At 43.8% G+C, this 14,793-nt stretch overlaps 1 protein-coding gene across 1 annotated transcript; it reads right to left on the reverse strand.

Moving 5' to 3' along the window:
- Positions 1-8,314: 8,314 nt before the first annotated feature.
- On the reverse strand, positions 8,315-14,449 carry F2RL1 (F2R like trypsin receptor 1). The gene is made up of 2 exons (XM_074569568.1): positions 14,303-14,449; positions 8,315-10,210 (listed from the first exon to the last, which is right to left on the reverse strand). Exons 1-2 carry the CDS (start codon positions 14,373-14,375, stop codon positions 9,105-9,107), a joined length of 1,179 nt encoding a protein of 392 aa, XP_074425669.1. The 5' UTR covers positions 14,376-14,449; the 3' UTR covers positions 8,315-9,104.
- Between the last annotated feature and the right edge of the window lie 344 nt (positions 14,450-14,793).

A 14,793-nucleotide genomic window follows, 5' to 3' on the forward strand; every position in this document is an offset into this window, starting at 1 on the left:
TGTGTGTCTTGACTCTGCTCCCAAGTGCGAACTAACTGTGAGGAGCTGTCTGTCCTTTGAAAAGGGAATGAACTACCCAGCACAAAGGCACCATGAGCACCACGGCGCATTAGCTGGCATAGGATACGTGCCACGTGCACACTACAGTGACTGCCCTGAATGGTCCCTGGTCCACAGTGCCCTGTGGAGGTCTTGTTCTTCCTGATCACATCTGACAGGTCTCGTTCAGTGTCTTTGGGTACCTATGACAAACTCTAAGGTTGGTATTCGTACCAAACATTGGTTTAAACTTAAACCACAGACAGAAGACAAAATGATCTTTAAACAACAGGGCTGCTGACATCTCTCTTATCTAAAGCCCTATCTTGATTTGAGGTGTAGGCAGTGGAAGCTGTGACCTTAGCAGCGGAATCAGGCATTGCCATTTCCCCAGAGGTATCTCTACTCCGTGCTGTCCCATGTCCTAGAGCCAGGACCTTCCCTACCTGCTTGCCTATGCCCTGCCATAACACAGTTATCAATGTGAAGGCAGCTGTGGGAGGACTCTCTCTCTCCCTCTCTCCAGCCCCTTCTCGTCTCCTGCTGCAGAATTTAATTCTGCAGAGCTCACCCTGGGCTGAGTTTTGTCGATGTTGGAGCCAGCTCTACATCCTTCAGTAGCAAACTCAGAGCCATCTGCACTCTTTGGGGCCATCAGACCAAAGAACCCCCTGACAAACACTTTACCAGCCATCACCTTTAGAGAGCTCCTTTGTCCTCTCCATCACTGGCTCTGCTAATCAAAAGCTCATGCCAGTGGATGCTGGGAGTTGAGCGAGGCTTCTCAGTCTCGGCTACCTGCCCAGGGTCTGGCAGCAACTCAGACATTTACTGAGGATTGTCTTAGTGGCTGCTATTGTAGTATTCATGCCTCTACCAATTTAACCACATGTAGTGACACAGGGAGCTTCCAGGCAAGCAGCCTAACACACATAACACTCTTCATAAATATGACAGCAGTTCTATAATTTCCTTTTAGCATTGCATTTTACCATCAAATCACTCTTCACAGCAACAGCACCCTCCACCCCAACTCACAAATAGCAACACCACAACACAGCGACCTCCAGCACTTCCAATTGTAGTCCTGAAGTTAATGGAAAGACATTAGCGATTTCGACCAAAAGCTGGCAACTTCATTTGAACCTGATACAGCACCACTTGCCTCCAACACATCCTGGCTTAGTGCTAAGGGCTCGTCCTTGGTATTTTTACACTATGAACGACATTGCTCAGTTCACCCACTCACAGAAAGCCATATGGGTTTGCCTGACTGGGATTTGAAGGTGAAATGTCAAGGGGTCACGATGTGTCAAACCGGAAGTATGCACTAGTCCTGAGTCACTGCCCACTAAATCCAGCGAGCAGCAGAGCATGCTGTTCTCTCCCCAGCCGACACTGCTGTTTTGACTCATCGATTGCTTCTAGTGTTTTGTTCATATACTCCCGGCTTTTGTAAATGCATGACACAGGAGACTCCTGAGGACTTTCAGGAAACTTCCTCTACCCATTGCATCTTATTTTTTTAATTTATGTTCTACAAGTTAATTATTTCCTCCATTTCCTCTTATCCAGTATGTCAGCCGCTCCAAAGAAGCTGTGTGTCCTTTGTTTTCCCATGTTAATTTACTCAGTTTTACCAAGTGCTCACAATTACAGACAGAGGCCCCAGGCAAATGGGCTCTACCTTCCTGTATCCCACGGTCCACAGGATTATATGACAGCGCAGTCCCCATTGCAGACATTCATCCCGGGGAAGATGATAAATGACAGCACCAGGAGTACGTACCGTCCAGACTCAATGCAGAACAAGCATGAATGCTGATGGCATTCCCCACCACGTCACGTCCATGCATCACTTCCTTCCAGCATCTGAGAGCTGTCAAGTGCTATAAAGGTGGCGGTGGTGGAAATCCAATAAACTGCACTAAAGGTTTAATCTCAAACATGCTGAACACTGAATGCCCAGCAGTTTGCTTCTTAAAGGGGAGGGACAAAGCCAAAGTGCAGTTGCTGAACTAAAAGTAGCTGCTAACTGCAACAGACATACACTCATGTGCCAGCTCATGCCCGTTCTCAGCCAGAGCACTTGTCACTTGATGCATGCAAGGTTTGGCAATTAAAATCCTGTCAACCTTAAGACTTACTATATGTCAATTTTTTGAACTGTCATAAAATACAGACAAGATGCCTGTTGTCCACTGTTTCCACGGAGCTGTCTGCGTTAACTGACAACTTCACAGGGGCTGCAGTACCTGGAGGTGACCAACTGATAGAGCTGAGAGTTGTTATTGGGGCATTTCTCTTAACTCCCAAATGTAGATTGGTCAAACGTAGGCTTTTATTCTCCTCCCGCACTTTGTTGTCTTACTTCATCACACAACTTATCATTAATGCTCATTACTGCATATTATTAACACCTTCAAAACACACAAAGGAATAAGGCTGAGTCCATGTGATGAGTGTGCTACCAGCAGACTGCATTGGTAAAGCATTCCAAATGCAGACATAACTTTAACAGCAAGAGTGCGCTTTACAACTGGCATAATAATCCCATGGAGACCAGATGGAGCAAGTTTTACCAGCAAAGGTGCAGTCTCTGGGTTACAGCTACATTAGTGCTCTTGCTGACATGGCTCTGGCGATCAGAGATTGCACCAGTTTTCTCCTGTGGGTACTCTACACCATGGCAAAATGCAATACCCAGGTGAGCTTTAAGGCGGCACAGGTAGCACACAGCATTCAACCGCTGGCAGCCTATGTGACAGGGAAGCAGGGTACCCAGAGAGAAGCGAGAGGACACATTTTAATTACCTTTGTATTTGGGAATGCAGCCTCTACATTGAAGTGTAGACACTGGAGCTTGGCTCTGATAGAATTTCATCAGACGGAATCCCAGGTAGACCTTGGTACCCCTGAGCTGGCTCTGTTCTGGTGTTTGCACGACATGAGTAATCCCAGGTGGGTTACGAACTCCAGTGCAGCTATGAACCTACCTGCCTCCATGCACACACAGACAGATATACCTTTACCCCTTTTCCTGGCCACCAAAGAGGTATCCAGACCACTAGGGAAGCTGGTTGGAGACACACTTCAATGACTGTGAAGACCAAGTCACGCAAGCTAGCACTGAATCATTGTGTCCTGATGGATCAAAGGGAGTTGTCAAAGTGTCTGTGCATAGCACTTAATGTATCCTTCACAATCACTAGTCTTTTTTCCATTATCTGAAGCATCTCCACCTCCTTTGGCCTAAATGACAGAGGGCTGACTATGTAGTCATCCTGTTGTACTGGTCCTGCCAGCGAACAGTGCCTGGAGAATGTCTATCTGCAAGTCTACATCAGGTTATCACTCCTGAGAAAAAATGTAGGTAACACATACTGTCCTGGCTGGCTTTGAGCACTGTGTTCATGCTGAATTTAACACTGACACTGTATATTAACCATTTCCAAAGTGCCCATGACAGATCAAACACATCCATAATGAAACTTCGTTCCCACAGGGCTGTTATGGTAGGTAGGCAGTGTGCTGCTCGATTCCCAGGACAGCTACATATCTAGACATGAGCTACATGTCTTCAGTTGTCACACCACAGTTAGTTAAACAAAACGAATGCTAAACTTGGTGGGCCCAGATGGTATTCATTGAAGAGTTCTGAGAAAACCCAGGGACAAAATAGCTGAATTAGTAACAGAAGTGTGTTACCTCTTGACAAAATTATACTTGAATACTGGGAGCCAATGCTGCAATCAGTCATTAAAAGAACGTTCTCAGATGTCCAGGGAAATAATGGCCCTGCAAGGCCAATATCTGTACCAAGCAATTAGAAGGGATAACGCTAAGGAACTTTTGGACCTTTCTGGGAAAAGCCACCACAACTTTATAAAGAGTAGTCTGGGCTTAACAACCTTGTGGGGTTCTTGGAAGAGGCCAGATGCATGTGGAGATAAGCGTGACCAGCTGACCCAGTCTACCTGGATTTCCAAAAGGCTTTTGGCAAAATTCCCTGTCAAAGGCTTTTAAAAAAAACTAGGCAGCCATGGAATAAGAGGGAATAAGAGGTATTTTCTCATGGAAAAATAACTGACTACAAGGAAAGAAATACAGGGTAGCAGAAAGAATGTCAGTTTTCACAATGCCAGTTACTCACCAGTGTGGTGCCAGACCTGTACTGTTCTGCGTACTCATAAAAGGTCTGAAGAGGGCTGAGCAGTGAGGAACTGAAGTTTGCTGATAACATAGAGTTGGTCAAGACAGCAAGGACTTAGACAAGATTCAAAGCACTGCAGAAGAACCTTGTAAGATTGAGTGAGTAATGAATTGGTGGATGAATTGAGTATAAATAACTGCAAAGTAAGGTGAATGAGAGAAAAACATCCTAGCTTGACATGCACAGCTATGGCTTGCAAAATGACTGTAACCACTCTGGAGACAGATGTAGTCACAAGCAGCTGCATGAAAACATCAACTCAATGCTCAGGAGCAGGAAAAAAAATAAATTAAAAGTTTGGGGCTATTGGGAAAATAACAGGGAGCAAACAGAAGTCATCACTGTACCATGCATGGCTTGAATACTGTGTGTAGCTTGGTGACCGTGTACAGGAATGGGAAGGTCTCAAGAGAACGGAAACAGGATTATCCCACGTTGAATAGTGGCTGTACTGGAAGGTCTAAATTGGCTAGGACTCCAACCTGGAAAGTAGCTGAGAGAGAGGGAATATGATACTTGCCTATAATATTGTAAATGGCTGAAAAAAACAGATAGTGACCAAGGGCCACCAAATGAGGATAGTGGATCCTGGTTCGAAGCAAATAAAACGAGGCTGATTTTTACAACAAGACACCCAACAGGCATTACGAATTAGACTAGACAAATCAGACTTAAGGAAACTCTCATGCTGAAAATAGCTGGATATTGGGAGAGTACTGTGAGGGATACAATATGTGCCTGCACTGTTTTTACCTCTCCCTGGTTACCTGCCTGTAACTTCTTTTTGTTGCTGTTACGCATGCTCATTGAGTTACAGATTAATCCTTCTCAGCAGCACCTTTCCTCACAGATGCCCATAAGCTTAGCTCCCCCAGCCTTCATTTTTCTCTTTTTCTGAACTTCAAAGCACATTTCAACGGTCCCACAGCGCCACATTCACAAGGTGCAAAGCAACAAAGTTCCCTGGCCACAATTATGTGCATCTGGCATGATGGCCAGGTACCTTGTGCTGCAGTCCTACTCTTTTTTGACACATCCCTTGACACTTTGCTGTCTCGTTGACCTCCAAAGGCATGGGTGAGCAGAAGACCCTAGCTAAACTGGATGGACCCTTGATCTGAGCCAGCAGTGCCATTCCTATGGTCACAGGTGGAAGCTTGCTCACTGCTGCTTAGGAGGTTAGGCAGAGGATTCACAGCTCCTGTGCTTCAACTTGCCTTGTAGTTGCAAAGTGCAAGCTGGTGTTGTGGTGAAAGACTGTCTGACCCTCTCCCTTGTGCTGAGCCATGAGCTCATCCAGCAAACCAGCAAAATGCTGTTCCAAGTCAAAAGTGAACTTTCCCCCCTCCCCCTGGTTTAACTTTAACTCAGGCCTGATCCAATCCACCCCAAGGTCACAAATGCTTGTGACAATACAGGCGAACAGTGTGATCGAGCAGTCAGGTTAGGGGAAAGACTAGTCTACCTCTCTTAGCTGCAGCACATGCTTGAGCTGTTTGTGAAACCATGACACTGTGCACACAAATTACTCCTGGGCTACATGTTCTTGCCTCATCCCTACCTGGCTGGCTGCACAGGCACACAATTGCCAGTTCAAGGAATTGACTCACATCTATTGAAAAACCAGCCTGGTCTACCTGCTCTATTAATTGGAGAAAAATAATTCATACTAAATTCAGGATGAGGGTTTGCAATGTGGCTACAGATGGGAAAAATTTCCTACAATTTGTCCTTGTTTCAAGGACAAATAAAAAAACAAAGCAAAACAATTCTTATAAAGGTTCCTCCTCTTTACCTGCACAGTAGTTTAGTCTTCATTGCACTTGGGCTGCAGCAAAGACACACTTGCAGCATTAAGATATGGATCACAAAAGCAAGTGGATGCTTGATTAAATTCTCAGCACCAGTTCTCTTCTTCCCCTCCTAATCACTCAACAGTTAGATGCAGAGGAAGATGACCCTCCTTACCCCCTGCTAAAGACACGAACCTAGATGGTGTCACTAAAACAGCAAAGGAAAAGCAAAAAGGACATTAGTAGTCGCTATTATAAAAAGAAACTGGACTTAAAAGATCTTTTCAGCTCCCCGTGAGCATAGTTTGATGAAATAAGCTTCACGTAGACGACTGTGGGCTCCTTGAAAAGTATTCTCCAAAGTTTGTCACACATAGTACAACCTCCTTTTAAAATAAATCATTCTATTAATTAAAACTTTTTCTCAAAAAGCTTACAACACCCCAGTAATACCTAACTCTTACATGTATCATCAGCAGACTGCTGCTGCAGGCAAGAGATGATTCTTCCTTGCAGCCTGCTTTGTCAATCCAGATGAAAGCGGCTAGAAGAGAGAAGTGGTCAAGGGGATCAGCACTCCCCTTCGCTTGAGCTGCAGTGGAGTGGTCTGATTGATTGTTTCATAGTACCCAACCGTGACCCCATCAATGACGGGAAAGGAAGAGCAAAGAGCAAGAGTATGGATGCAGGCATTATTTGTTGTACTTCTGATTAAACAACAACAAGAAATAAATCTCATCCCCCAAAAGACTGGCTATATTAAGCATATTCTTTTTCAGCAATTTAACAGTGATCCATGAATCACAAGCGGTACCTTTGTGGTATCATAGAGACACAAACAATTCATCGTCTTTACAGCATACAACCCTTGGACTCCTGGCAGAACACAGGCAGTGCTGTAATCACACGAACTGGATGCCCTTCCTTCATGTTATTCAGAGCAGGATGCACACTAGAGTGTTCAGCAAGATAAAGGACATTCTCATATTCTGTTTGTCACACACAGGCTAAGGGAAGAGTTCAGACGGCAGTTTTGTGAAGATGGTGCAAGCCTCTTCTTCCCAAATTCTTTCAGTGAACTATGGCCACATACGTAGTTATTTTCCAGTAAGGATGCGGCATTACATCTTCAGTTCAGTAATAAATAAGCAATTATTTACCCACATTTTTGTCAGGAAACAGGAAGAGCAAACTGCTTATGCCCGAGAAGCATTTGTGTTCCACATCATCTGTTGTGGCTGTAAACAGAGAGCTGTAAACTCTCTGCTCCTCAATGAGATACTTGTTAATAAAGTTGTTATTTTAGCTTGGATCTCTGAGATACCACCCCAAAACATCCTACTTCTGTGTTAAGCACCTGCTAAGAGTTAGTAGACAAGACTGCAGTAGATAAAAGGAAAGCTAGAGCTTAATTAATCCATGAGATGACAGATCAAACACGTTAGAACAAACCTCTTAGTCTTTATTACAAACGGGGAAAAAAACCTTGTTACTAAAGTAGGGGGAATACGTAGAAACCAAAGAACGAGACAAGGGAAGGAACAGACTAGCTCACAGAAAAAGTAATTTATTATATAAATACTTATGGCCTTTAAGCTGTACAAGATTGCTCAAATTCTTGCTACAGTTCAGTCTACGCCCTTCCTTACTCTCCATATTTGAAACGGGAAATATTTCCTTTATAAACACCAGCTGTCTCAGAGTACTTTTTGCACTGAGGGCTTTTCAATTTGCTTATGTTTGCTGGGACCTGGCTATGCCTAAGTCTCAGACAGATCACTTGGATGCGAGTTCAATGTACCACTTGGTCAAACTTACCAGGACTGCAAGATTTGAAAAAATGCATTTGACCAAACATATATACCCATCAGCTTTTCAGACAAAAAGTACATGTGATTCCATGCTCCTGAGTTGTCACAAACATTCTGTATGAGGGAAAAGGATTTAAGATATTTTAGAAATCCACTGGGGCTGAAGTTTGCTATCTTGTTAATGTGTTTGTTTATATTTCAGTATTCCCCACGCAGTTCTAAACTGTCTGGTTTTATTTGTCTGCTAAAAAGGTAAGGGAACAGTTTTGCTATAATGAAATGCATCATTAGGTAAATTTTACTTAACCCATATAGACATTACAGCTACAGTTGTCAGACTTCTAATTCACTATTAGGAATAATATCTTTGTTACCTGAAACCAGGTAAGTTGAAATACTCGGCATTTTGAAGACCATTTAAAAGCATAAAAGAAAGCACCAACTCAAATTTGTTATTAAAAAAAAATCTTATTTAGGTATCTTAAAAAATACAAGGCATATTACATAAAAATCAAATAGCTATTCATTAAAACTTTGTTAAATAGCCCCACTTAAAATCATGTACACGCAAGCATTAATTAACAATGTATAATGTTAACTAACATTTTATCTCAGTGCTGGCTGATAACAAGTTCAGCTTGTCAACTCAATAGGATAACCTTACAGGCTTCTGCCATGTGAGCATTTACAACATGAAAACTTGGAAAACAATATAAAACTACATTATACTAAAGATAATAAGCAGTCACATTGCTGGACCCACACCAAGATGGTGAAATGGATTCTCCTTTCCTTCTCTCTATGGTTTCAAATAATGTTCAGCGTAAGCAGGTACACAGAGCAAGGTCCTACATACACAATCTGTTCAACTCTTTAATACATTACAGTTAAAGCCAAACAAAACAGATTTCTCTGTTAATTAAATATACTAGCAATACTACATAACATTACAGTGACAGTTTGCTTTTTAACAACTTCAATATTGAACAAAAATGTCTTCAACCATGACTCACTTCCAAGTCAGCAGCATTTTTGCAGAGCATCAGAAATGTCGTAATTTTTTTCCAGTCTAGTGGGAAGATTTATCTGCTTACAATTTCTACATAGGGTAAGCAGCTGCCAGTTCTGAAATCCAGGCTTCAATGTAATTTAAAAGCATAGCTGTTTCTTCCGACTCCCTTGTATAAAGTAACTAACTTATATCCCCTTCAGCAGTAGTTATAAAAGTTCACTTTTCTAGGATTCAACTCAGTAGGTTGATTTAGTGGTCCCATTTGAGTTTGAAGAATATGAATTTGATTTCTTGGGATACCTGCCCGATGAGAGAGACACTTGCATCCTCCGTGTAGTTCGCACACTTCGGCAAAGAAGAGCATTTTTAAGGTTGTCTCTGAAGTCTTTTGAAATATAGTAATAGATGAATGGATCGATACAACTGTTCAAAGTAGAAAGACACAGTGCAACTATGTACGACACATACAGATAGCTCTGGCTGTAGGTTTTGAGGAGCAAATAATGCACAACAAGCAGCACATTGCTAGGTGTAAAACAGATGAGATACATAGACAGGACAACGATAATGAGTTTGATTGCTCTTTTTCGTTTCTTCCCAATGCTTACATCTGAGATGGAAGCATTCAGAGTCTTAATCATTAGTATGTAAGCAACAGCAGTGAGGAGAGCTGGAATTAAGAAGAGTCCAATTGCAAGTGAGAGGAAATATTTGAACATGTCACGAGCCAAAACATTTTCAGGCAATACATCATAGCAGGTAGTAATGTTAAGATTTGAGATGTATGTTGTCTGATTAACAAGATACAATGGAATGGTGCCCAACACAATCAGTATCCAGATAGCAAGGGAGATGCCCAAGGCAATTTCAGATTTCTTTCTTGAATTCACTATGGGGTTCACTACAACCCAATATCGTTGCACACTGAGACATGTCATAAAGAGAATGGAACAGTACATATTTCCATAGAAAAATCCAACAAGTACTTTGCAGAGACCTTCACCGAATAGCCAATTATTGCCATTTACATGGTAAGCAATCTTCAGTGGGAACCAGACAACAAAAAGAAGGTCTGCCAATGCCAAGTTAACCATATAAATCACAGCTGGATGTTTCTTCTTTGTTCGGAAAAAAAAGACCCAGAGGGCCAAGGCATTGCTTGGCAAACCAATGATAAAGACAATGGTATAGACAATGGGAAGAAAAACTGTAGTCAGCTTTCCTGTGAGGGCTTTTGCCGCAAATTCATCCACTTTGTATAATTCTTCAGTGGCATTATTTGTATTTGGAACTTTCTGGCCAGCAAAACTTCTTCCTTTTGAACTGCTGCTTCCACTACTCTCTAAAAACAAACAAACAAACAAACAAAAAACCCACAAAAAAACACATTGCTGTTACTGAAGCACTGACTTCTTGTTCTTTTTAATAATAAACTACACATCATAATTCACATAATCTGAAGAATTAAATAGGGCCTCATCAACAGAAAATTTAAGACTGGTTTTCAAACATGACAATTTTTCTTCTCTTTGTTTTATTATTCAAGGCAACTTATATCCCTATTCAAGGATTGTATCAGCAAGTAAAATGCTTTTCCACATCACCAGTGATATTAAAAATGTCTTGTTAAAATGGCTGTCATGTGCTTCTACCATCTCAACAGTTATAATAGAAACTGCTTCAAGTTTCCCAGGGCACCATTATCCTTTCACATGGCAGTGCCAGACTACCCAAGTGCTGGGAAGACTCATAAAACTTTGCAGCTGGCTAACACAGCCGCAGTAGAAGTTTACTAAGTGTTAGGTGGCCTGAAAACGAGGTATTCAGTAAAAGAGCATGCTGTCCTCAGATGAGCTAGAACTGAAACTGTCAGAAAGTAATACCAAAAGCTATGCACAATTGATCTCTGGGGAAAGAAAGACGTGTTACGCTGTATCTGAATTGAAACTTGACCAGAATAACTTTGTGCATGAAGATGCAACAGCGCTAGTCATCTGGAATCTTCCAATTCATGGCCAAGATGGTCAGACAATCTCTGCAGTTTCTACTCAAAGTGTTAGGTCTTTGCCTAGCTAAAGCTGGCAGCTATGGTCGCTTTGTACACCAGATGGCTATCACTTCACGTTTTGCTCTGCCTCTTTGAATGCCAAGCCGTATCAACAAGCCAGCCATTCCTGACTGCTGTCTTGTATGACGGCCTTCAGATGGCTCAGTCCAGAACCCCCAAGACTCCCTCCAAACCCAAGACAGTCCTCTCACTTTAACAAGTTAAACTGCACAAGCAGATACTGTCCATGAACTCCCCCTGTTCCAAAAAGTCTGACATCTACCAGGCTAAACTGTACAGACATGGAATGTGACTGTCTGTGGGACTAGTATTTTTAACGTTATCTCAATTTCTATAAATATTTATGTATTATTTTAGCCACAGAAAATCCCAATTGGAGTATAAATGGCAGTCTTCTTGAGCACGCAGGTCTGTGTAAGCCCTGAACAGTGTTGAAGGATGGGCCCTTTGTTATTCTATAAATAATAGTTTTGATACAGTTCCAGAATGAAAAATGCTTACACCTTACATTTTAAAGCATAAGAAAAGAATTCTCACAAAAAATATGTAAATACAAAAGTATGCATGCTTTCCAGTATAGGATTCTCGAAAGTAGAACATTAGACAGCTGTTCCTTTCAAGTTATTACTGCAAGAGTCATATGTACAGCATTTGCATCCTGACTAGACTATGTGACCTCCTAAAGAAGTGTACAGAAATATAGCATATATTGGTGTTCTTTAGAGTTCTGAATTAAGTTACCCTACCACCACTTAACGAGGATTTGACAAGCTCCAGGCACAGGCATGCTTCCCTGGAAAACTGAGGTATAAGAAAACTTTTTGCCAGTACAATGACATGGACAAATCTTTGCTGTAGACTGCAAGAAGACTGACGTCTAATGATACCAACAAAACACCAGTCCTAAAGACAATTAATTCAAATGTGAAACAGTCATTTTGGCCTACATGTGGTATAATTACAACAGGGTAGATTTATACAAATTCTGCTCCAGATCTTCAAGCCACATGATTATGTCAGCAATACTGTTAAAGTTTGCAAAGTTTACTTGTATAATACAGAAATCCCAGGTCCCTAACCCAAGCTGTGAATATTAGAAGCCATAAAACCAGTTGGAAGAACATAGCTTACATAGACACCAGACAATGTAAATGATAATTAGCTAAGCACGCTTATAGCTTAGCTGAGAGAGGTCCCGGAGATGCTTGGAAGCAGACCCTTTATTGTAAACTGACAGCAGTTCTCAGAATACTGTAATAAAGCATAATGTACAGTGCTATGTTAAGCAGCTGTCCATTAAGTAGTTGTTATTATCAAATTGCAGTCGTGCTATTTGTATTCCATTGCAAAGACTTAAATTACTGTAGAAAAGTGGTAGAGCAACTACCACTTTGTTCTTATGATTGTTTTGTGATCAGATAGAAAGCAATGCTTTGCAACTGGTGTTCATAGGTTGGGTTGAAATAAAAAAAAAAACCAAAACCAAACAAAAAATGCTCACCCAAAACCCCTAAAGTGTTAGTGCGACATAAGACAGTAAGAGCTATAACAAAGTGGATCAACTGGCACGTGACCCACAGACAGGACTTAGTATTACAAGAGTGACTAAAGGTTTGGTTTGTTCTATTTTTGAAGACATACTCAAGCTAAATGGGTGATCTCAGAGACCAAGTCTTGCTTTTATGATGACTTTAAGTAGTTTCAGCCTCAAAAGTTCGAACTGCAGATACTGGGCAGCTTTTGTTAGCCCAACTGGCACCCATATAGGGAGACAGTTCAATGTCTGTTTCTTTTTGCAGTTAACACTCCCTCACCAAGAAACCAATCCTTTGTTAGGTATGTGCATTTTCTACACCCTTTTCTTACTCTTTCTGTGCTTGCAGTTTTCCATAACAATTGAGTTCTTTTCCAAGCCGAGTTTCACCCAGCCTGACTCACATACTGAGAATGCAGTTGATTTGCTAATCTGCCCACGGGAAAAGCTTCCTTGGCATCATAGGGAAAACGTACTCTCGTTCCACAACAAAAGACTGTTTCAACACCTTTGCCATTTATCCAGAAGATATAACCCACAGCATACTAAAAGATGATTATGCCTACCCTGCAGACACAAAACTGAGAGCAGCACAGAGTATCCAAATTAACTAGTTTAGGTCATGATAGTAATACCCACACAGGACTAAGGCTAAGATTACCCTGGTTTTTGGATCTGCACCTCAGATTCACCACAACCTCATAATGGCATTAGCCTGGTTGAAACCAGCTACAATCACGGTCCCTGGCTTATAGTGGGTTGGGAGAGGGTCACACTTCCAGCTCATTTCACCTGCCTATTCCAGAAGATCGAGCACCCAGCTAGAACTTCTAATCAGACTACTTCCCCCGCCCCCAAACTGATTCCAAATCCCCCCTGCCCTCTCCCAGGTCAGATAACTAGGATATGAAGAGGCAGTCTTAACATCAGAAACTCTGAACAACAAACTTTGCACCCATCTAGTATCTATTTGTTGAGAAAATAGGACCTACCATATGCTTGGCTTCAATATTTACACAATCTTTACGCATATAGTTTTATTATTTAAGTCCAGTATGAACAAACACTGAAGGACACAGTGCAAAGGCATGCATAGACGTGACAATGGGGTTTACTATAAAAGGTAGTGAAACATGAACCTTACGTTAGTGAAATACTAATATGAATAAGTGGGTTTTCTTTTCCTCAAAAAGCATTTACATTCAATAAGCAATAATATAAACTAACAAAGATAAGAATTCGGATAGAAAAAAAATAAATCCTAACTTTTCAGAGTTGGGGGAAAAAAGCAAGAACACGGTCCTAAAGTGCTTTATTTTTTTAAGTTTGCAAACAGCTTTTCGGCAGGTGCTGCCCGAGAACCCACCCGGTGCCGCAGGGAGGCGGGTGAGGCCGGCCCAGACGTGCCGGGCAGCCCCCGCCGCCCAACCCGCGCGCCGCCAGCCCAAAGCGGGCTGGAAGCCCAGCCTGGCGGCTTGCCCGTCGAGCTGCTTTCTCCCCCCCCACCACCTGGCGGGGAGGCCGGCGGGCAGCGCCCTCCCCCGCGGGTCCCTGCAGCTCCGCAGCCGCGGGCCCGACTTTTCCGAACCCGTTCAGCACCGCGGCGACCTCCCCCAGTCCGCTCCGGGCTCCCCCACCCCAGAAACCTGCTCTTCGGCGCGGTTCAGCCCCGCCGAGAGCCCGCCCGTGCCCCCCGCACCGCTCCCCACCTGAAGCGCCGCAGCCCGGGGGCACCGAGCAACCCAGCGCAGAGCCCTGGGAGGCCGCGGCTGGCCCCGGCCGAGCCGTCGGCTCTAGCAGCCGTCGGCGGCAGCTGGCACTTCTCCTCTCACCTGCGGGAGCGGCGGCTCTCAGCAGCGCACAGAGCAGCAGCAGCAGGAGGCACAGCCCGCGGCGCCCAGCCATCCTCCCGCCGCGCTCCGGACACCACCGCCTGTCCCGCACGCCCGACCAGTTTCACCTGATACCTGAGCTAGGAGGGGGTGGAGGGTGCGGTCGGCCCAGTACCAGCCCGGCGGCGGGCGGAGCTGAGCCAGGCCACATCCCCCCCCTCTACCGCCGCCGCGCTGTGGGGCAGCCCGTGAAATGGCCTCGCCGGCGGGTCCGCTGTGCCTGCCTCAAGATGGCGGGGGCGCTCCCTCGCCCCTCGAGGGGGTAGTTGGTCTCGCGTCTCAGCTCAGGTCCCGTCTCGGCCTCTGCTGGGGCCGAGCAGGTGCGGCGGGCCCCGGCTCTCCTCACTCCCCCTCAGGCCGGCCCTCCGGCGGTCTCCTGACTCTAAGCCCATCGGTGGGAGCCCGGCCGCAGGGCGGGGGCAGCTTTTGCC

This window comes from Larus michahellis, chromosome Z (assembly GCF_964199755.1).
Source record: "Larus michahellis chromosome Z, bLarMic1.1, whole genome shotgun sequence".
In the NCBI taxonomy this organism is placed as follows: Eukaryota; Metazoa; Chordata; class Aves; order Charadriiformes; family Laridae; genus Larus; species Larus michahellis.